General features: G+C 43.6%; 2 protein-coding genes across 2 annotated transcripts in view; one reads left to right on the top strand and one right to left on the bottom strand.

Annotated features, from left to right (window-relative positions):
- Nucleotides 1-20577, bottom strand: part of LOC105493530 (SET and MYND domain containing 2) — a 56511-nt gene extending 35934 nt beyond the window's left edge. Inside the window, exon 1 of the mRNA XM_011761227.3 lies at nucleotides 20308-20577. Within this exon, the coding sequence (XP_011759529.1) occupies nucleotides 20308-20480 (173 nt within the window). The 5' untranslated portion in view covers nucleotides 20481-20577. The remainder of the gene's footprint in view (nucleotides 1-20307) is intronic.
- On the top strand, nucleotides 12971-13908 carry LOC139358731 (protein-L-isoaspartate(D-aspartate) O-methyltransferase). The gene has a single exon (XM_071080586.1). The coding sequence runs from the start codon at nucleotides 13081-13083 to the stop codon at nucleotides 13762-13764; it is 684 nt and encodes a 227-aa protein (XP_070936687.1). The 5' UTR covers nucleotides 12971-13080; the 3' UTR covers nucleotides 13765-13908.
- Nucleotides 20578-20975: the final 398 nt, after the last annotated feature.

Genomic DNA, 20975 nt, shown 5'->3' with positions numbered 1-20975 from the left:
TTGAAACAGACTGTAAGAAAGCAAGGATTGATGTATTTATTGTGTACATAGGTCCTTCCTCTCATTCAGTACGGTGAGGCTACTTGTTTCTCCAACAGATCCTGGGAGAGTCCAAGCTGGATCATGTCCTCTAGGAATCTGGTGAGAGAACACTGCACTCCTCACTAAAAACTGAAAAGCTCTGCCTGGCTCTAGGGAAGACTTTACTACACGTATGCTCAGTGAACCAAATACCTGGTTATATGCAAATTTTCCTTTTTTAAAATAATAATTTCCACTTTTATTTTAGATTCTATGGGTACATGTTCAGGTTTGCTGCATAGGGATTTTGCATGATGCTGAGGTTTGGAATATAAATGATCCCATCACCCAGGTAGTGAGCATAGTGCCCAACACGTAGTTTTTTAGCCATTGCTCCCTCCCCTCTCTCCTTCCTAGTAAACTCAGTGTCTAATGTTGCCATCTTTACGTCCATGAATATCCAATGTTTAGCTCCCACTTCAAAGTGAGAACACGGCTGGGCGCGGTGGCTCACGCTTGTAATCCCAGCACTTCGGGAGGCCGAGGCGGGCGGATTATGAGGTCAGCAGATCAAGACCACCCTGGCTAGCATGGTGAAACCCCGTCTCTACTAAAAATACAAAAAATGAGCTGGGCATGTTGGCACATGCCTCTAGTCCCAGCTACTCGGGAGGCTGAGGCAGGAGAATTACTTGAACTCGGGAGGCAGAGGTTGCAGTGAGCCGGGACAGTGCCACTGCACTCCAGCCTGGGCAACAGAGACTCCATCTCAAAAAAAAAAAAAAAAAAGAAGTGAGAACACGAGGTATTTGGTTTTCTGTTTCTGCATTTGCTTAGGATAAGGGCCTCCAGCTACAACTATGTTGCTGCAAAAGACACAATTTCATTCTTTTTTATGACTGCATAGTATTCTATGGTATATATGTACTATGTTTTCTTTATCCAATCCACTGTTGATGGGCACCTAGGTTAATTCTGTGTCTTTGCCAGTGTGAACAGTGCTACAATGAACATTTGAGTGTCTTTTCAGTAGAACAATTTATTTTCCTTTTGGTATATACCCAGTAAAGGGATTGCTGGGTCGAATGGTAGTTCTGTTTTAAGTCCTTTGAGAAATCTCCAAACTGCTTTCTACAGTGGCTGAACTAATTTACATTCCCACCAACAATGTATAAGCATTCCTTTTTCTCCACAGCCTCACCAGCATCTGTTGTTTTTTTATTTTTCTGGAGACAGGGTCTCAATCTGTTGCCCAGGTTGGAGTGCAATGGCATGATCATGGCTTGTAATTATGGCTACAGCCTCAAACTCCTGTGCTCAAGCGATTCTCTCACCTCAGCCTCCCAAGTAGCTGGGACTACAGGGACACACTATCATGTCTGGCTAATTTGTTGTCTATTTTGTAGAGATGGGGGTCTCATTATGTTGCCCAGGCTGGTCTTAAACGCCTGGTCTCAAGTGATCCTCCTGCCTCAGCCTCCCAAAATGCTGGGATTACAGGTGTGAGCCACTATGCACAGCCACATCTGTTATTTTTTCACTGTTTAATAATAGCCATTTTAACTGATGTGAGATGGTTTCTCATTGTGGTTTTGATGTGGATTTCTCTGATGATTAGTTATGTTGAACAATTTTTCATGTTTATTAGCCACTTGTATGTCTTCTTTGCCCACTTTTTAATGTTTTTTGCTTGTTCAATTAACTTCTTCACAGGTTCTGGATATTAGACCTTGGTCAGACGCATAGTTTGTGAATATTTTCTTCTACTCTGTAGGGTATCTATTTACTCTGTTGATAGTTTTTGTGCTGTGCAGAAGCTCTTTAGCTTAATTAGGTCCCACCTGTCAATCATTGTTTCAACTGCTTTTGAAGACTTAGTCATAGTTCTTTCCCAAGGCCAACGTCCAGAACGGTATTTCCTAGATGTTCTAGGATTTTTACAGTTTGAGGTCTTATATTTAAATCTTTAATCCATCTTGAGTTAATTTTTGTATATGGTAAAAGGTAGGGGTCCAGTTTCATTCTTCTGCATATGGCAAGCCAGTCATCCCAGCACCATTTATTGAATAGGGAGTCCTTTCCCCATTGCTTATTTCTGTTGACTTTGTCAAAGATCAGATGACTGTAGTGTGCAGCTTTATTTCTGGGTTCTCTACTCTGTTCTGCTGGTCTATGTCTCTGTTTTGTACCCATACCATGCTGTTTTGGTTAGCATAGCCTTACAGTATTATTTGAAGTTGGGTAATGTGATGCCTCTGGCTTTGGTCTTTTTGCTTAGGATTGCTTTGGCTATTTGGGCTCTCTTTTGGTTCTACATGAATTTTAGAAAGTTTTTTTCTTATTCTGTGAAAAATGACTTCAGTAGTTTGGTAGGAATAGTGCTGAATCTGTAGATTGCTTTGGGCAGTATGGACATTTTAACAATATTGGCTCTTCCAATCCCTGAGCATGGAATGTTTTACCATTTGTTTGTGTCATCTCTAATTTACTTCAGCAGTGTGAATTTTCTTAACATAGGTCTTCTTGGGCCAGCTTGCCTTCAGAGTAGAGAAGAAAAGCTAACAATTTTTGATAGCTACTGTTACTGATAGTGAATAACATAAGAATCGGCTTTGATCTATTTTGGTTTAAGCAATTCTAGATGAGGTGGGGTGGGGGCGGGTAGGAAGCACTGTTTAAATTATTCAGACGTGTGCTTCAGTTCTTTCCACAGCTAGCAAGAAATTTAAACTCTTCATAAGTCTCAGGGCTGAAATTCAAACTACAACTTGCTGAGCTGGTACCTGCACTGTGCATGTGTAGTACATGTGCTGGAGAGAGAAGGAGAGAGATCCTGTGAGTGTTTGACTATTACTGACTGAAGAGTTACAGCCAGAGAGAAACTTCATATGGGCTATCCATTTTCGTTGTAGAAATATACAAAGCAGTTGGAATAAACTCTGTTTCTACAAAAGACCAGTCGTAAATTTTTCGTTTGCAATGTAATATGATCTGAATTGTTCAGGAAGTTTGGGAAAAGACTGCGCAGAATAAAGAAAACAAAATTTCCCTAAAAAAAAAAAAAAAAAGAACTGAACCCCAAAGGAGTGGAACAAAAAGGAAAGTGTAGAGTGAATCACTAATAACCTCTCACAGTGGTTCTCAACCTTGGCTGTCTGGGGCAGGGCTCATCAGTTCTCATTCAGTTGGTATGTGTCCGGCCCAGGCACTAGGACTTTTGGAAAGCTCCCAGGAGATTCCAATGTGCTTCTAGAATGTGGAGTCACAGGCCGATGGTAACACATTTGGGTGGAGTGGCTTTTTCGTGTGGAAATTGCTGTATACAGTTGAAGCACTCTGCAAGGCAGATTGTTTAGATTTTTCTGATATTCTTAAGAATGAATCACAGGATGGATCAGATTGTTTAACCACCTTGATGATGAACGTTTACATAAGAATAAAGTAGCTGACCCTGTCTTTTTCTAATCTGTGATGACGACGTATCCTAGAAGCAGGTGCAAGTTTTAGGAAAAAAATCCTCAGGTTTCGTTCTGCTGCTTCTTGATTCCTGTCTCACAATTTAGGATGAATATGATGAGTTACTCTTCCCACTTCCCTCTCTCAAATCTTTTTCTTTCTGGTACTTGATGTGCTATGTGATCTGGGGCAAGTTATTAGTCCTTTCTGAACCTCAGTTTCCTTCACTGTCAGATAAAGATATCATTTCCACCTCATAGGTTTGCTATGAAAGTTAAATGAGAAAATGCAAGCAAACATTTAACACATCGCTTAGAACACTGTAAACGTTCAATAAATGCTGGGTACTACCACACTTATAATTAGTCTTTGTGCTTTTTTTTTTAAAGTGATGTCAACTATTGAAATACCATCAGCACAGTCTCACTCAGACTCACAGCTAGAGGATCTATGTTTCTAAAGCCTTTGTTTTATGGGCAAATATCTACCCTGCTGTGAACAGAAGGGCTCTTTGAACGTAAGAAATAGTTCCATCCACAAAGGAAGAAAAGAAATGTTACAGGAAAATGCAAGTATTTGATTATTACTGACTGCAACAGAACTTAGAAGACACGCTCCTGTCATTTCCTACTGGAGGAGACACACACAGCGATTAATTTCCTTGCTTTTAACAATCGGAAACCATGAAGATCAACAAGTTAGAAATGTAATTAACAACTCCTGCTAGTTAACGCGTTGCCGCAGGTGCTGTTGGTCTAGATAAAAAGGATTTGATTCTGTAAGCTCCCTACTTTCTGCTACCGAAATGAATGCTTAGTGGGTTTCACCATGAAAGAAAATGATACTGGCATAGACGGGGTTTGCAATAACAATTACTTTTAACTAATGGTGACAGAAGAAGTGACAAGTCTGCTCTGTTGAACAGAGGCAGCCCCAGCCAAATGAAAAAGAGAAAGGGAAAAAAGCCCAGCAGCGTAATATAACTTCACCATAGGTTGAAATAAGACAATCAGAAACAAAGTTAGCCTCCCACCCAGCGAGGGTGGTTATCCTAGCAAGGCCTCCAATCTTGTTTAAGAGAAATAAAAATTGGAGGAATTGTGGCAGAACCCTATTATAACCCTGGTCAGGGGACAAGGATAATACTCAGGCTACAGGTTTTTGTGTGATAGTGAAAGGTGCTCCACACATCACTTTAATCCACAATGTAACAGTGAACGGGACCCACGTGCAGCAGGGGGCTTCTTCCCAGGGCTGTGCTGAACCTTCGCTCAGCACCAGGCTTTGTTCTGAGGCTTGTTAAAAGTTAGAACCCGCATCCTCTTGGGGAGGCAGGAAATATTTAGGGCAGTAAGGTGGCAACTAATAGGTTTTCCCAACTATTGGAACTGGAGCTGTAATTTACAAGGAGGAAGCTGGGTTTAGTGGTTAGGGTGATGGCTGACCTAGTTACAAAATAACACGGATTTGTTTTCATGCAGGCTCTGGCCCAGACAAAATTTACCTTTGCCTTAGAAAGAAAAAAAGAAATTCACAAAGCTTATGAATATAGGAGAGAAATATTTAGCCTGTGAAACAGCGAACATTACATTTTCATTTCAGCCCCTGGACACCTATATCGGAAGCTCCTCTTGTAGGCCCCGCACAATTTCTAATAGTTAAAGCTGGTCCAAAGAATGAATGTACGCACTTTTAAATTTCACATTTTCCTCTGGAAACGCTCGGTCTTAACTTTCGTGCAAGGTCAGAATGACACTTCCTTGCTACTTTTATCTTTACTTCTCTAATGCCTTCTGATTGAAAAGTCAAAAGCAAAAAAACAACGAATGCCTTTCTAACTCAGTTCTCTCATAAAGGAACTGACAATAAAATAATATCGACTGTTTCTTCCAGTTAAATGACAGATGTTACTATTAGTACCTTGTAATGTATACCAATATTATTAGAGTCCCCTATGCTTGCTGTTGCATAAAACTCATGGGATTAAATATCAAGGAAAACAACACCACCAAAGTAATATGAATTTAACTACTTGAAAACTTAAAATACTCCTAACAGTATTCCTCACTTCAACATTCTGTACATAAAACACAAATAAACCATGGTAAAAATTCCTTTATAGTCTAATGCTAATTGTGAGTTCCCAGAACATGGTCAGGTCTGCTGCAGCAAAACATGAGTGTTAACTACCTGTCCAGACAGACCTGTTCTGAATCTTACTTACGGGAAAATGTGTGTTTTTTGTTTGTTTGTTTGTTTGTTTGAGAGAGGGTCTTGCTCTGTCGTCTAGGCTGGAGTGCAGTGGCGCAATCTTGGCTCACTACAACCTCTGCCTCCCAGGTTCAAGAGATTCTCCAGCCTCAGCCTCCAAGTAGCTGGGATTAATTACAGGCATGAACCACCATGCCCAGCTAATTTCTGTATTTTTAGTAGAGAGAGGGTTTCACCATGTTGGCCAGGCTGATCTTGAACTCCTGTCCTCAAGCCATCCGCCCGTCTTGGCCTCCCAAAGTGTTGGGATTACAGGCATAAGCCACCGTGCCTGGCCTGGAAAATGTTCTTTTTAATTGCCTACAAAAGAATTTTAAGAGTCGACATTCTCTCATCCCCTCAGTTTTATTTTCTTGCAAACAAAATATAAAAAATTGAATTACCAATTTGTTTAGGCGAATTACCCCCAATTGTGGACTTTACCTTGAAAACTTAAACTGATCAGATGCCATCTGAACAGATTTAGCAGACGTTTTTCTTTCAATCCTTATTGATTCTATTTGTATTTCTCTGAATGAAGAACATTTTTTATACTATAAAATCTTGCACATAAGGCAGTAAGAAGACATGTTAATCTATCATAGCTAAGTAATTTATATTCAAAAGTGTTATTTTCTAGGTACAAAAGTACTGTGCTACAGCCATACTGGGAAATAATATAGTTGTTAAAAAAAAAAAAAAAAATTGAGCAGCTGGGCGCGGTGGCTCATGCCTGTAAATCCCAGCACTTTGGGAGGCTGAGGTGGGCGGATCACCTGAGGTCGGGAGTTCAAGACCAGCCTGACCAACATGGAGAAACCCCATTACTACTAAAATTACAAAATTAGCCAGGCATGGTGGCGCCATGCCTGTAATCCCAGCTACTCGGGAGGCTGAGGCAGGAGAATAGCTTGAACCCAGGAGGCGGAGGTTACAGTGAGCCAAGATCACGTCATTGTACTCCAGCCTGGGCAACAAGAGCAAAACTCCGTTCCCCCGCCAAAAAAAGAGCTATTTGGGGAAATCTGCCCTGCCTACATGAGAGTGGTAAATAAATATAAATATCAGGCAAAATGATTCAGCATCCAAATGGCCCACATGACCCGGAATTGAGAGCAGAAAGCTACCCCTAGGACTGAGCTCTTTGAAGACACAGAAGTTAGGGAAATAGCACCTACTGAGCATATTGTCTTACTCATCTCTGAAACTCCACAGTGAGAGCACAATGCTTGAAAGAGTATGATGTTCAATAAATACAAATAGTAAATTATTGCAAAATACAAACAAGTTGATAAATAAAATGAAAGGTGTGTGGGCTGAAGTAGTCAAGAAAAAGCTTTGGACCGGGCGCGGTGGCTTATGCCTATAATCCCAGCACTTTGGGAGGCCAAGGTGGGTGGATCACCTTAGGTTGGGAGTTCGAGACCAGCCTGGCCAACATGGTGAAACCCCATCTCTATGAAAAAATACAAAACTTAGCCAGGCGTGGTGGCACACGCCTGTAATCCCAGCTATTCAGTAGGCTGAGGCGGGAGAATCGCTTGGATCTGGGAGGCGGAGGTTGCAATGAGCCAAGATTGTGCTATTGCGCTCCAGCCTGGGTGACAGAGAGAGACTCTGTCTCAAAAAAACAAAAAAGCAAAACAAAATAAAAAAAGAGAAACAGAAAAAGCTTTGGAAAGAGATGCAATTTGATCTGAATCTTTCTTGAGTATAAACAAACGGAGGCTCTAAGGCCTTACCTAGGAAGAAGGCAGAGGATAAGGAAGGAAATATTACCGAGAAAAGTATTCTAGATGACAAATGGACAACAGGAAGAATGAAGAATGACATTCCTCAGCTTTGCAAAGACCACCCAAATTGAACTTAGAGTCTAAGTCAAAATGCAGTGAGGGATAATGCTGGATATGATGGGAGGGGCACTTAGTAGGGAATCTGTCCTGAAGAAAGCAGGGAGTCAATGAAGAGTTCTGAGAGTATTTACAAGGAGTCATTTCCAAGAACGAACAGCTGCAGATTAAGAGAGATGATGAGGCCTATGCAAAGGGCCACTAGTAAGATAAGATGCAGAAATGAGACTAGTACCTTTCACAAATATTTACTGCAGGAACAGAGGCTAGTCTTCTTGCTAAATCCTGGGGTTACAAAGATGAGTAAGACCTAGTTCATGCATACAAGGAGTAAGTGTGATAAAGGAAGTTTGTATGAGATGCTGTGGGAGCAAAGATGAAAGGAACTAATCTAGCCTGCAGAAATCAGGACAGATTTCTCAGAACCAAAGGAGAGAGCCAGGCAAAGAGGGACACGGACAAGAGAATCAGCAAGGTGCATATATGTGTGTGCATGTATGTATTCATTACTATAAGCAATTTAGGACGACCAGAGTGAAAATAACACAGCAGAGCAAGCTAGACTCAGATATGGCTCCTGAGGCTTGGCCTGAGGGTGTCCATCAGGAAGCCCTTAATCTACCATGGAGTTCTATCAGGGGCAATCCTCAGATTCACAGACAGAGTTAGATCAAGAAAGGTGGGCTTCTCTCTCTCTATCTCTCTCTCTCTGCACCTAGAAAATATTTAGTAGCTGAGTATCTTGTAAAGCTGGAACATGTGCAGAAATCAATTAAATACTGGATGAAATAGATTTTTCCTAAATCCCTATCCTTATTAACTTGAATGTTTTAAAGTTTAAAAAAAAAACAAAACAAAAAAACACCCTAAAGGGTTTTTTTAGATTACTGTTTAAAATATTTACTCAGGTGGCCAGGCGCAGTGGCTCACGCCTGTAATCCCAGCACTTTGGGAGGCCAAGGCGGGTGGATCACGAGGTCAGGAGATCGAGACCATCCTGGCTAACACAGTGAAACACCGTCTCTACTAAAAATACAAAAAAATTAGCCAGGCGTGGTGGCGGGCACCTGTAGTCCCAGCTACTCAGGAGGCTGAGGCAGGAGAATGGCATGAACCTGGGAGGCGAAGCTTGCAGTGAGCCGAGATCGAGCCACTGCATTCTAGCCTGGGTGACAGAGCAAAACTCTGTCTCAAAAAAAATAAAATAAAATAAAATAAAATAAAATATTTACTCGGGTGTATGGATAGGTCATATTTTATTAACTTCTAAAATATATCTACCCAGAGCTGCTGCTATTTTAACCAACATAGGGATGTTGCCAATTCATTGGACCTAAGTATTATCTTATCAAAGCTCTCTCTTAGCATGTGTCAGTCACGAGACAGGGTGTTGTAGCTGTAGGGGTGGAAGCATGTGATGTCCTTCCTCATTCATCACAAGGGTCATGGCCAACACCCCTGGAAGAAAAGACAGATTAACAAGATAAAAACATAACAAATTGATTTAGTCAAAGTTTTTACGTGACACAAGATCCTTCAGAATGAGAGCCCAATAACTCAAGAACTCAAGGAAAACTGCCTATGTTTATGCTTAGGTTCAATGAAGAATGGACAAAAGGGTATGAGCTAACAATGGTAATAGACTGACGGGCAGGGAAGGTCACAGAGTCTTTGCTTCTGAGGCTCTTCCAACCCCCTTCAGTGGAGAGTGCTCTGTATGCCAAAGGGCCAAACTTTGGGGTATCACTTTCTGAGTCCCAACATGGTTAAACATTCTGGTTAACAGAATGTTCTTCATGACATACGTGGATGATCAGAAGAAAGAAAAACCCGCAAACCTTCCTGCCTTTTATACAGCATCTGCTGAAGCCTTACAGAGTCCAAGGAACTGGGGGTAAAATAAAGATGAATAAAAGCTGCGGAAAATAAGCTCCATGGTGGTAGGGATTTTTGTTCCTTTTCTTTGGAGTTGTTTTCCAGAACTGTAGAACCCACTAAGTGTCCATAATGTTTTTGAATGAGTTAAAAAACAGAATTCCTACCCTTAGGGAGTATACTATTGGCTCATAATTAAATGTGTCTTATTGTTGAGGTTTTAAGAACATATGAGGTTATCGCTGTGAACAGCAACTGTCACTGTACCACGGATTCATGGAATTGACAGAGAAGAGATTTTTCAGGTGGTGGCAAATGAGCAAATGTTTCCTACCCAAACATCACCAGAGTAAGAAAAATCACCATCTCCTCAAAAATATGAGCCAGTACCTACATCCCTGAAGAGTCTTTCTTGGTACCCATAGATTAATGAGAACCCAGATTTCAACATAACTCCTTCCAAGTGCCAAGACATAAAATCCTTGAGATTTTTATCTGGCTCTAATAAAAACCTGTATCTTTTTGGACAGCCAGATTATCTTATCATGTCCCTCCCCCAAGATACGTTCAGGTCTTCAAGCCCTGTGTGAATTTCACTTCTCTAGCAAGTTGTCCTTGTTTCTCTTCTCCTCCATGGTGACTCTGTGGCCCCTGGGCACCAACACACCCTGTGCATCACAGAGCACTCACTAAGACACAACTGTGTCTTTGTTATTATAGCACGCATTCATTTTTATCTCTAGGGACTATAAACTTGCCAAAGACAAGCACTTATGAATTCTCAGATCTACTTTTTCTATAAAAGCTAACCCCATCCATTTTAATAATATACATGCAATATTTCTACCTAGTCATCCGAAACCTTCCACTTCATGTACAAGAGTCACTAGATTTTATGTTAATAAATTGACACAAGGAGTCCCATACTATTTTTAAATTTTTGATTGAAGAAGAATCTGAGAGACACAGCTGGATTCTCAGCGAATGTATGGACTAGAAAGATAAGTTGTTTCCTGAACCTTCAAGACTTTTTTTTGTATTATTTTCCTGCTAAATTGCATATTTCTGTCCTTCAGAGAAGTCTTGAAGAGATCTGATTTCCTTCTGTTCTATTGTGTTGGTGTGAACGCCTTTGCAATTGAATAGGAGGCCGCGGAGGGTGGCAGGAACAAGTCGGCAGAAGTTACACAAAGTGAGGTGTGTGCTTTGTGACTGGTTACAGCTCTAATGAGGCCAAGGTCATGGGTTCAACCCCTGAAAAGGCAGGTACTTCAGTTAATTCCCTGCCAAAGGACTGCACCCCTAAACTACTGCAGATTTCCTAGAAATCCAAAGAAGTGAACGTTGGGGATGTGGGTGGGCTAACAATGCAAGGTCCTGAGAGGCAAAGGAGACCTCAAAATGCCCTGCCTCCCCCAAGTGTCAGAACAGGCCACTCATCAGGAGGAAGGGGCCAGTGCACGGGCCCCTGCCCTGACACAGCTACAGAAAAACGCTGAATGAGCAGGAGGATCAGAAGAGAGCTCAAGGTCTGAATCTGCCAGGGACAATCAGGGTAACTTGTTCTAGGTGTGTCTAGTTCCCGAGTGATCATCAGGACACACATACACACGTATTCAAAGATACACAACGAAACCCATAGAGGAGCTGCCTGCGAGAAGAGCCAGAAATGAGAGGGGACGTTCTGAAAAACCAAACTTGCCTTGCACATACCAGATAAAAGCATGCCTTGAACTCAGAAGTATGATTACCTCAACTGTACATCTGAGGTCCAAAAAAAGATGTGTGTGGATCGGGGGGAGTGAATTTAGTTATTCATGACTCCAGGAAGATAAAGCATGCTTGTAATTATTGATGGCTTCCTTCGAGGACAGAAATAAAGTGGCATAAAATAGTAATTATTTCATATTTTTAGACTGACAGGGAAAAGAGGAGGGAATATTAACCTAAGTTCAAAGCAGTAAGCCTAAAACACCCAAATACAGTAGAAACTTCCTTTGCAATTCTCTCACTATATCAAATCTTAAAAGAGACAATTTAGCTGTCCTGAATTCTCACGAATTCTGAGCTCTCCCCAAGACCAGGTTCCTGCCAAACTATAGCAGTGAGCCCCGTATCTTCTCAAAGAAATGTAACATAGTTTTACAAGAACCTTCTCACAGGTGGTGTGCAACTTGCCTGTTCTACAGGAGTACCAACCAGGGGCCTCCTTCTACCGCTGCACCATAAATTCCATTTCCACAACTCAGCGATTTAACTTCTGCAGAGAGAGAGCCTGAAGGATGGATTTGCTTAAGGAGCAAAAAAAAAAAAAAAAAAAAGGCTGTGGGCTGATGCTGCCCTATCACACAGTACAGAAACAAACTCTTTCTTTTCTTTATTATACTCTAAGTTCTAGGGTACATGTGCACAACGAAACTCTTTATATGTAGGTAGAAAGGCTGAGATGACTAACTCTGGTTTAGTCCTAGCGTAATATTAAAAATATTCCAAGCCCACAAAAGGACCAAAGCCTCGTGTTCTTTTTATGTTTTATTACATAATAATTCATACATATAAAAGAATATGTGTAGCTCTTATGCAAATTTCAAAGCATTATAATCTAAGTCCATATCAGCATAAGATATAGATCTAAAATGGCTGAATCATTTTTTAAAACTTAAAACAATTCTTTAAACAACGCATTCGTTTGTTAAGTTGTTGGGCAATTATAAATTGTGTTCAATCAAGGAGATATCAGAGATGGATTAAGTCCCCAGTCTCCAGGGAACCACACAGTAGTAAAGTAGGGTTAAGTGCCCAGGTGAACCACACAGTAGGTTCAGGCCAAAGGGGGCACCGAAAGATCACAAAAAGAACACGGGGATTTCGCTCCATCCTTGAAGGTCACGGAGTCCAGCCTTTAAGAGGCACTCAATAAATATTTGACAAAAAAGGTGTGAAATTCAGAGAAACTGCTTAACTTCTCTAACACTCAGTTTCTTTCTATGTAAAATGGAATAAGGCCCTGTGTATACCAGCCATCCTTGGAAGGATCAAAATAAGAATGTATCTGGAAATGCTTTATGGGCTGCAAAGAGCAATATGATTTAAAGAAATGCCATTTTATACAGGTTCTTCAGATTTTTTTTGATTGAGAGGATTCTGTGCAATTGCTTTGGGGAGGGAAAGGTGTTAGATGGTGGTTTTAACTCACCAGGGTTTGAATTTCACTTCAGGATATCCCGCTGTTATTCTGTCTCTTTCATCTGAAATCGGTTCCAAACGTGCAGCTTGGTCACTGAGTCCCTATAAGCTATAACAGAAATTATGTTCCCCGCATATGAAAAATTAACGTGAGTTACAGCACCTGGCACATTTGAAGTCTTAAAGGCCGGCTCCTTGCTGCAGCTGAAACAATTGTGCTGAACGTAAAAGGCAGAAAGGAGCCCTGATATCCTTGCAATGTGGAAAATTCTGTTTCCTTCCATTTCTCTCTATAAATATTTGTTTAATCTTATTAAAAGAATATTAGGGGGACGCGAGCGGGGCGGTGACGGTGTGGGAGGTGGTCTCACTCTTGGGAAAACTGCTGGGCACCGTCGCCGCGCTGAAGGTGGTTCTGTACCTGCTCCGAGTGTGCTTAGCGATGGCCTGGAAATCCGGCGGCGCCAGCCACTCGGAGCTAATCCACAATCTCCGCAAAAACGGAATCATCAAGACAGATAAAGTATTTGAAGTGATGCTAGCTACAGACCGCTCTCACTATGCAAAATGTAACCCTTACATGGATTCTCCACAATCAATAGGTTTCCAAGCAACAATCAGTGCTCCACACATGCATGCATATGCACTAGAACTTCTATTTGATCAGTTGCATGAAGGAGCTAAAGCTCTTGATGTAGGATCTGGAAGTGGAATCCTTACTGCATGTTTTGCACGTATGGTTGGATGTACTGGAAAAGTCATAGGAATTGATCACATTAAAGAGCTAGTAGATGACTCAATAAATAATGTCAGGAAGGACGATCCAACACTTCTGTCTTCAGGGAGAGTACAGCTTGTTGTGGGGGATGGAAGAATGGGATATGCTGAAGAAGCCCCTTATGACGCCATTCATGTAGGAGCTGCAGCCCCTGTTGTACCCCAGGCGCTAATAGACCAGTTAAAGCCTGGAGGAAGATTGATATTGCCAGTTGGTCCTGCAGGTGGAAACCAAATGTTGGAGCAGTATGACAAGCTACAAGATGGCAGCGTCAAAATGAAGCCTCTGATGGGGGTGATATACGTGCCTTTAACAGATAAAGAAAAGCAGTGGTCCAGGTGGAAGTGATTTTATCTTCTGCTCTTTCTTCTTCCACACATGCAAGGTGAAAGGGTGTGGATTTTAAGACATTAGATTACAAGAGCTGTTTTGGTTGTCACCTTTATGCTCCTCCATTATAACATCAGAAATTCATTACATTAAAAATGTGAAAAATGAAAAAAAAAAAAAAAAAAAAAAAAAAAAAAAATATTAAAGTGCTTAAGCACTTTGGAGTGAGAAAAGGCTCTTTTCTGAAAAAGGTTTACCTGTGTAGGTATGTTATATTATTCCCATTAGGTTTTGAAAAATCCTGAAAACTGACCCCAGACGCCCATCGTTAATTCTGGGGAACCCAAGGTTGAGAAGTGCTGGTTGTGGCTATGGGTCAACAGGCCATCTTTTTTTTTTTGAGACATAGTCTAACTGTCGCCCAGGCTAGAGTACAGTGGCAACATCTCAGCTCGCCACAACCTCCACCTCCCGGGTTCAAGAGATTCTCCTGCCTCAGCCTCCCGAGTAACTGGGATTACAGGCACCTGCCACTATGCCCAGTTAATTTTTGTATTTTTAGTAGAGATGAGGTTTCACCACGTTGGCCAGGCTGCTCTCAAACTCCTGACCTCAGGTGATCTGCCCACCTCGGTTTCCCAAAGTGCTGGGATTACCGCGCCCAGCCAATAGGCCAGCTTAATGGTGATTCCACTGGTCAACAGTTTCCAGTATTTCCTTCCCCGTATCCACTCCTCCCCACAACTCCATAAAAACGCCCCTAAAATTGTAATATTTTATTACACAATTTAATTAAGTTAGAAACATTTAGCCAGCAGAGTTCATTAAACAAGTATAAGAGATCAGGCCAGGCGTGGTGGCTCATGCCTGTAATCCCAGCACTTTGGGAGGCCTAGGCAGGCAGATCACCTGAGGTCAGGAGTTCAAGACCAGCCTGGCCAACATGGTGAAACATCGTTTCCACTAAAAATACAAAAATTAGCCAGGCATGGTGGTACACACCTGTAATCCCAGCTACTCGCGAGGCTGAGGCAGGAGAATCACTTGAACCTGAGAGGCGGAGACTGTGCCATTGCATTCTAGCCTGGGTGACAGAATGAGACTCCATCTCGGAAAAAAAAAAAAAAAAAAGAGATCAGGCTGTGATTTTGATGGCTCACTGTGTGCTAGGGTTGTACTGAGTACCTAACTTTCTTCACTCTGTCATTTAATTCTCATGCTGAGCTTGGTAGGGTGGGTGATCACATGCTTTTATTTTTTTTGAGATGGAGGCTAGAGTGCAGTGGCGTGAACTCAGCTCACTGCAACCTCTGCCTCCTGGGTTCCTAGGTTCAAGCCATTCTCCTGCCTCAGCCTCCCAAGTAGTTGGGACTACACCACACCCGGCTAATTTTTGTATTTTCAGTGGAGACAGGGTTTCACTGTGTTGGCCAGGCTGGTCTCAAACTCCTGACCTCAAGTGATCCATCCACCTCAGCCTCCCAAAGTGTTGGGATTACAGGCGTGAGCCACCATGCCCAGCCCGTACTTTTTTATTTTTATTTTTTTAAGAGACAGGGTCTCACTTTGTCTCCCAGGCCGGAGTAAGTGATATGGCTCACTACAGCATCAACCTCCTGACTCAGGGGATCTTCCCACCTCAGCCTACCCAAGTGTAGCTAGGACTACAGGCCTGGGCTACCACAGCTGGCTAAACTCAATACATTTTTGTGTGTGTGTGTGTGTGTGTGTGTAGAGAATGAGGTCTTGCTACATTGCCCAGGCAGGTCTCAAAATCCTGGCTTCAAGCGATCCTCCCACCTCAGCCTACCAAGTGCTGGGATTAATGGCACTGGCATTAGTATGCACATTTTACAGATAAGGGAACCTGGGAGTTCAGAGAGGTTAAGTGATAACTGGCCTAAAGACAAACCATCTGGAAAGAATGAAATCAGAATTCAAACCCAATCCACCTGCCACAAAGTCCCTGCTTTGCGGTTTCAACTGAAATAAGGTCATGCACTAACGACATTTCAGTCAATGACAGACCACGTGAACAAAGGTGGTCCCATAAGATTGTAATACTATATTCTCACTGTGCCTTTTCTATGTTTAGATCTGTTTGGATACACAAATACTTACCATTGTGTTACAATTGCCTACAGTATTCAGTACAGTAACATGCTGTACAGGTTTGTAACCTAGGAGCAATAGGCTACACCATACAGCCTAGGTGAATAGTAGACTCTCTCATGTAGCTTTGTGTAAGTATACTCTAGCATGCTGGCACAAGGACCAAACTGCTTTACTAAGGCAGTTCTTGGAACATATCCCTGTCATTAAGTTATGCATTAATGTACAGGAAACCTTGAAATACTGAAAGGCGGAAAGTGAAAACGGCATTTCCTTACCTAACATACAGATTGCTGAATTTTGTATTCTTTAATGGAACTTTTTACAGGAAATCTGTTGTATGTATGTTTTAGTCTTACCACCTATTTTATAAAACTACATCTAAAAAAGAAGGGGAATCCCTTTATTAGAGCACGTAATTCAATTTTTTTTTAATTCAGAAAACATAATGATTTAAATCCATCTGAAGCCACTTCTCCCCCGAGACAACTCTGAAAGCATTCTGAGGAGAGCCAGAGTCACAGCAGCCCTGGGGACAAGGTCCCCTTCTCATGCACAGCTTCAGACAGCCAGAACCAGGGTTAGTTCACAGAACTTCAGGAAAACAGCATTAGGATTTCATGGCCCTTAATACTGATAAAGATCAACTAAAAATTATTCTGCCGGTTTGATAAAACAAGAGGAAAGCTAAGATGAATACACTAGGGAATAAATCTGGGGGACATGAGAAAAAAGTCTTTATAACTGCTGAAGCAGGACACCTTAATCACAGCGTTTGGCTCATGCAAACAATTTATTTTTTAAAACAACTAATCTAAGCCAGACATGACCAAAATTCACTGAAACTGGGTTCTAACAGCTCTATTCCAAGGAGGCTAAATGGGCTTTCCTGGTTCCCCACTACACTCAGAGGAAACAAAGAAATGACAATAATCTCACCCTTAAATAACCCATGAGCCAAGAGAACAAAATATCAAAAAGGAGACATCTGCCTCCCTGAGGAACGGCACACAGAATATTTAAATGGAACCCTGTCTCCTTCTGAGACAAATCACATTGGGTGTTAAAATATGTCTAGGCCGGGCGCAGTGGCTCACACCTGTAACCCTAGCACTTCGGGAGGCCAAGGCGGGCAGATCACTTGAGGTCAGGAGTTCGAGACCAGCCTGGCCAACATGATGAAACCGTCTCTACTAAAAATACAAAAATTAGCCGGAAATTGCTTGAACCCGGGAGGCGGAGGTTGCAGTGAGCCAAGATCGTGCCACTGCACTCCAGTCTGGGCAACAGAGCGAGACCAGATTCTGTCTCAAAAAAAAAAAAAAAGTCTAAAACTCAGTTTAAAATACAACATACTTGGCCAGGTGCGGGGGCTCGCGTCTGTAATCCCAGCACTTTAGGAGGTCGGGAGTTCGAGACCAGCCTGACCAACATGGAAAAACCCCATCTCTACTAAAAATAGAAAATTAGCCGGGCATAGTGACGCATTCCTGTAATCCCAGCTACTCCGGAGGCTGAGGCAGGAAAATTGCTTGAACCCAGGAGGCGGAGGTTGCGGTGAGCTGAGATCGCGCCATTGCACTCCAGTCTGGGCAACAAGAACTGCCTCAAAACAAACACACACATCTATATATCTGGGAAAAAAAAACCCGCCAAAAATGTTGATAAATGGCCAAAATATGTATGTGTGCGTTTATGTGTGTATGTGTGTATAAAGTGTATCTGAGAAGTCTGATAGGGACAGGTTCCAAGTGGAAGAAATTTATATATTATTAGGAGCTGCCTTCTAGCAGCTCAGGCAAGATACGCATCTTCTCCAGTGGCACCCACCAGACTGAGAAATGTGATACAAATTAAAAACTCCCCAAACAAACCTTTGTCTGAATTGCTCTGACCATAAGAATCCCATTCTGTTGAGACTTAAGACATTTTCCATTATTTCTCAATTTGTAGAATATACTTATTCCTACCTAAAGAAATCACTTTTCTTTCCTTCAAAAAAAAGTTAGATCCTGATACAATTAATATGACATGGAAATTCTTGCGTCGTTCATTTATCTTAAGCAATACTGTTTACGTTAAACTTCCGGCAAAAGAAAGGATAAGGGGTAGCTTTCTTTTGGGTGTGTGGGGCTGAGGCAGGCAGCCGATTTTGACCTGTATGTATGAACATTTGCAGAATTCTACTCCAATACTTTGAGGCCCTATGGAGGAAAACACACGTTCCTCTCATACATCTGGACAGACTGATTTGTCCTAGGTCATATACGAATTGTTGACAGAGAAACTGATGCTGAATCTATCAGATGATCTAACCACTAATACTAAACGATTCAGATTTCATAGAAATCATAAAGTAGGGTACAAAGATATTTCTAATTGCGTAAGTATCATGGCTGTCATTTCTTCTGTATTATTTTAATTGATTTCAAAAAATTCTTTGGGGAAACAGAAAGGAAATAAACTATGGGTATTGACAGAAGTTCAGGGAAATCAAACAGAGAAGGGGTTTGCAAGTCGTAATAACACCCCATTGCAAGTTGCAGCCCTGGTGAGGGACCCAAGGCAACAGTGAATAACACTAATAAATGTCAATCAGAAAAATGCAGTAACAAAAAAGGCAGCAAACTGTCACATATGGCAGAATAATCCAGGCTGAATGCTTTGTGAAGTTGCATCTCACTATCCACTAATGTTCTAAGGTTGGGAGTATGTGTAGTAGAAACAATTAGGAGACTTACGGCTAAACAGAAGCATCTCTCAGTTCTTCTAATCCCTTCTAAACCCAGAGGGATTTGATCTTTCATTCACTGGGGGCCAGGAACGGCAACTACCCATATAAAGTAAGCACCTACTATGTGCCTGGCATCCATGGTCTTAGGTGATGGCTTCCAGGAATTGCCAGGATCCCTGATGGAGGCTCCTTCGGTGCTGCCTGACCTGCTTTGCTCCTGCCACTGCAGACACCCACGCTGCTGCAGACTCCGAGCCACAGCAAGGCTCAGAAGATCAAGGGACCAGTCACAGCAGCCTTTTTAACTTTGGGAAAACCCAATGCTCACTTCACTCAAACGTTGCAAAGTGGTGCCATGACCCTTTAGCTCTTGGCTCACCAATTCAAAGAGCCACATCACATACAGCCCTTAAGCTGCCCACGGCATGATTCCGTGTCTAGTTCCTTTCCAGGTCCCCCCAAGCGGAAGACAGTTCTGGCAGGGAGTCTGGGCAAGATTACTACAATATTTAGCCTTTGTCCCTTCTTTTGCTACGTCTTATTGTAGAATAAGGCACACAGGTCTGAGAGATTGAGTATGCTGGACCTGAGACCTGTACTCAAAAGGTCCCTGCAGGACTGCAGGTCAGCTTAATCCAGCCCAGGAATCTCCATTTCAAAGATGAAGAAACTGAGGTTCAAAGAAAGCAAAACACGGTCTCTACTCAGAGTACTGGAAGGCCTGATATAAACTTAACCCCAAAGCCATGCCTCCTGCCTTAGTCAATTTACTGAGCACCTAACCAGTGAGAAACAGGCAGAAGTGAATGAGGCCAGATTTCACTCCCTTCACTACTGGTGTGAATGGATAAAGGTAACCCCACTTTCTCTCTGGGCTTTAGTTTTCTCATCTATTAAGTGAAAAACAGGATCGAATTGGTGATTTCTGATGTGCCTTTCAGCTCTGAAACTCTCATAAGAGTTGAGGATATAATTATACGTGTTGGTGTGTGCCAATGTATATGCATCATATATACAAACACAGGCACATATATACATATGGTATCTTGCAATTAAATACCGTTAGCAACCACACATCTTGCCCAATCCCTTACTGCGACCATGTCTTCCTAATTCCAAACCAAAACTGGACACTGCAACTCATCGTTGCAGCGCCTCAGAATCCAGGGCGTGTGGTCAGTGCTCACTGGCGTCCCTCCAAACACCCATGTAAGCGTACTTTAACACGTAAACGTACTTTACAAGACATATACTAAGTCATTAAATTCCTTGGAAGAAACGGCCAATTTGAAGCAGAGCTGGCCTGTGGGGAGCAGCATACACCGCAGGAAGTATAAGTTAAAGGTGACAGCCCGTGGCTGCCCAAATTTGGGGCTCCACTGCCAATGCACCGGGAGGGCAGTGAGTGCCCAGGCTTGGAACAAGCCTGGCTCGGAGCTCACGTTTGAAGGCAGGAACCTGCACTCCCGAGTTTGCGCATCCTGCGTGAGCAACTGAAAACGTGCAGCGCAGGGCGTGCAGTGGGCACCGGTCCTGTTTCCTCTTGCACGTGGTGCCCGGCGTGAGGCTTCAGCGCGGGGCCTCCTCCCCTCCCCGCCTCCCACCCCGCCCTAGAGGCCGGCGCTAGGACCCCGCGAGCCGCACGCACTTCCTGGCGCCGCGATCCAAGCCTCCCGCTCGGCGCCCCCGGCTCCCGCCCGCCGCCGCCGCCCTACCTGGCGAAGCAGTACTCGCAGTGGTTGCCCCGCTCGTTGACCGTGAGCACGTAGGCATAGGCCGGGCAGGAGAACAGCAAGTCCCCCACCTGGAAGGGCTGCAGAGCCCGCAGCCCCCGGCCCTTGCCCGGGCTGCAGAAGCGCTCCAGGCCGCCGAGGCCCTCGGCCCTCATGGTGGCGGCGGGGCGCGGGCGCCGGCTGTGCCCGAGCTGCGGCTCCTGGCGAGCTGTTATTGGAGACGCGTCACCCAGAGCTGCGGGGGGCGGGGTGGGAGCCGCCCGGCGGACGCGGCGGCGGCTCCCTGCTCCCCGGAAGGGACGGCGGCCCCGCCCGGGCCTCGCGCGCCCCCGCGGGGAGAGGGACGGGCCCGGCGGCCCCGCCCTGCGCCGGGACCCTCGGCGGCCGCCCCGCGCGCGCTCCGGGCCGTTTCCGGTGTGGCCGCGACAAAGAGCCGCAGCCCCTGTGGCTTCTGCGAGGAGGGCGTGAGGCGTGTGCGCCTCCGCGGCGTCTCCACGGAGCAAGCGGGACGCGCCCTCCTCGGTGGGAGGGGGGTCACCTGCGCGGAGCAGGTATCCCAGGGCCACCCCTAGACAGTCAGCCTGGCCCGAAGGATGACCAGCACCCGGTAAATAGAAGGGGGCGAAGCCGGCCCCCAAACCCTACGTTCA

The sequence above is a fragment of the Macaca nemestrina genome, chromosome 1 (genome assembly GCF_043159975.1).
Source record: "Macaca nemestrina isolate mMacNem1 chromosome 1, mMacNem.hap1, whole genome shotgun sequence".
Taxonomy (NCBI): domain Eukaryota; kingdom Metazoa; phylum Chordata; class Mammalia; order Primates; family Cercopithecidae; genus Macaca; species Macaca nemestrina.
The sequence above is the reverse complement of the archived record's forward strand: the minus strand, read 5'-3'. Positions and strand labels throughout refer to the sequence as shown.

Coding starts and splice junctions, on each gene's coding strand:
- LOC139358731 (XM_071080586.1), top strand. CDS start 13,081: ATGGCCTGGAAATCCGGCGGCGCCAGCCACTCGGAGCTAATCCACAAT.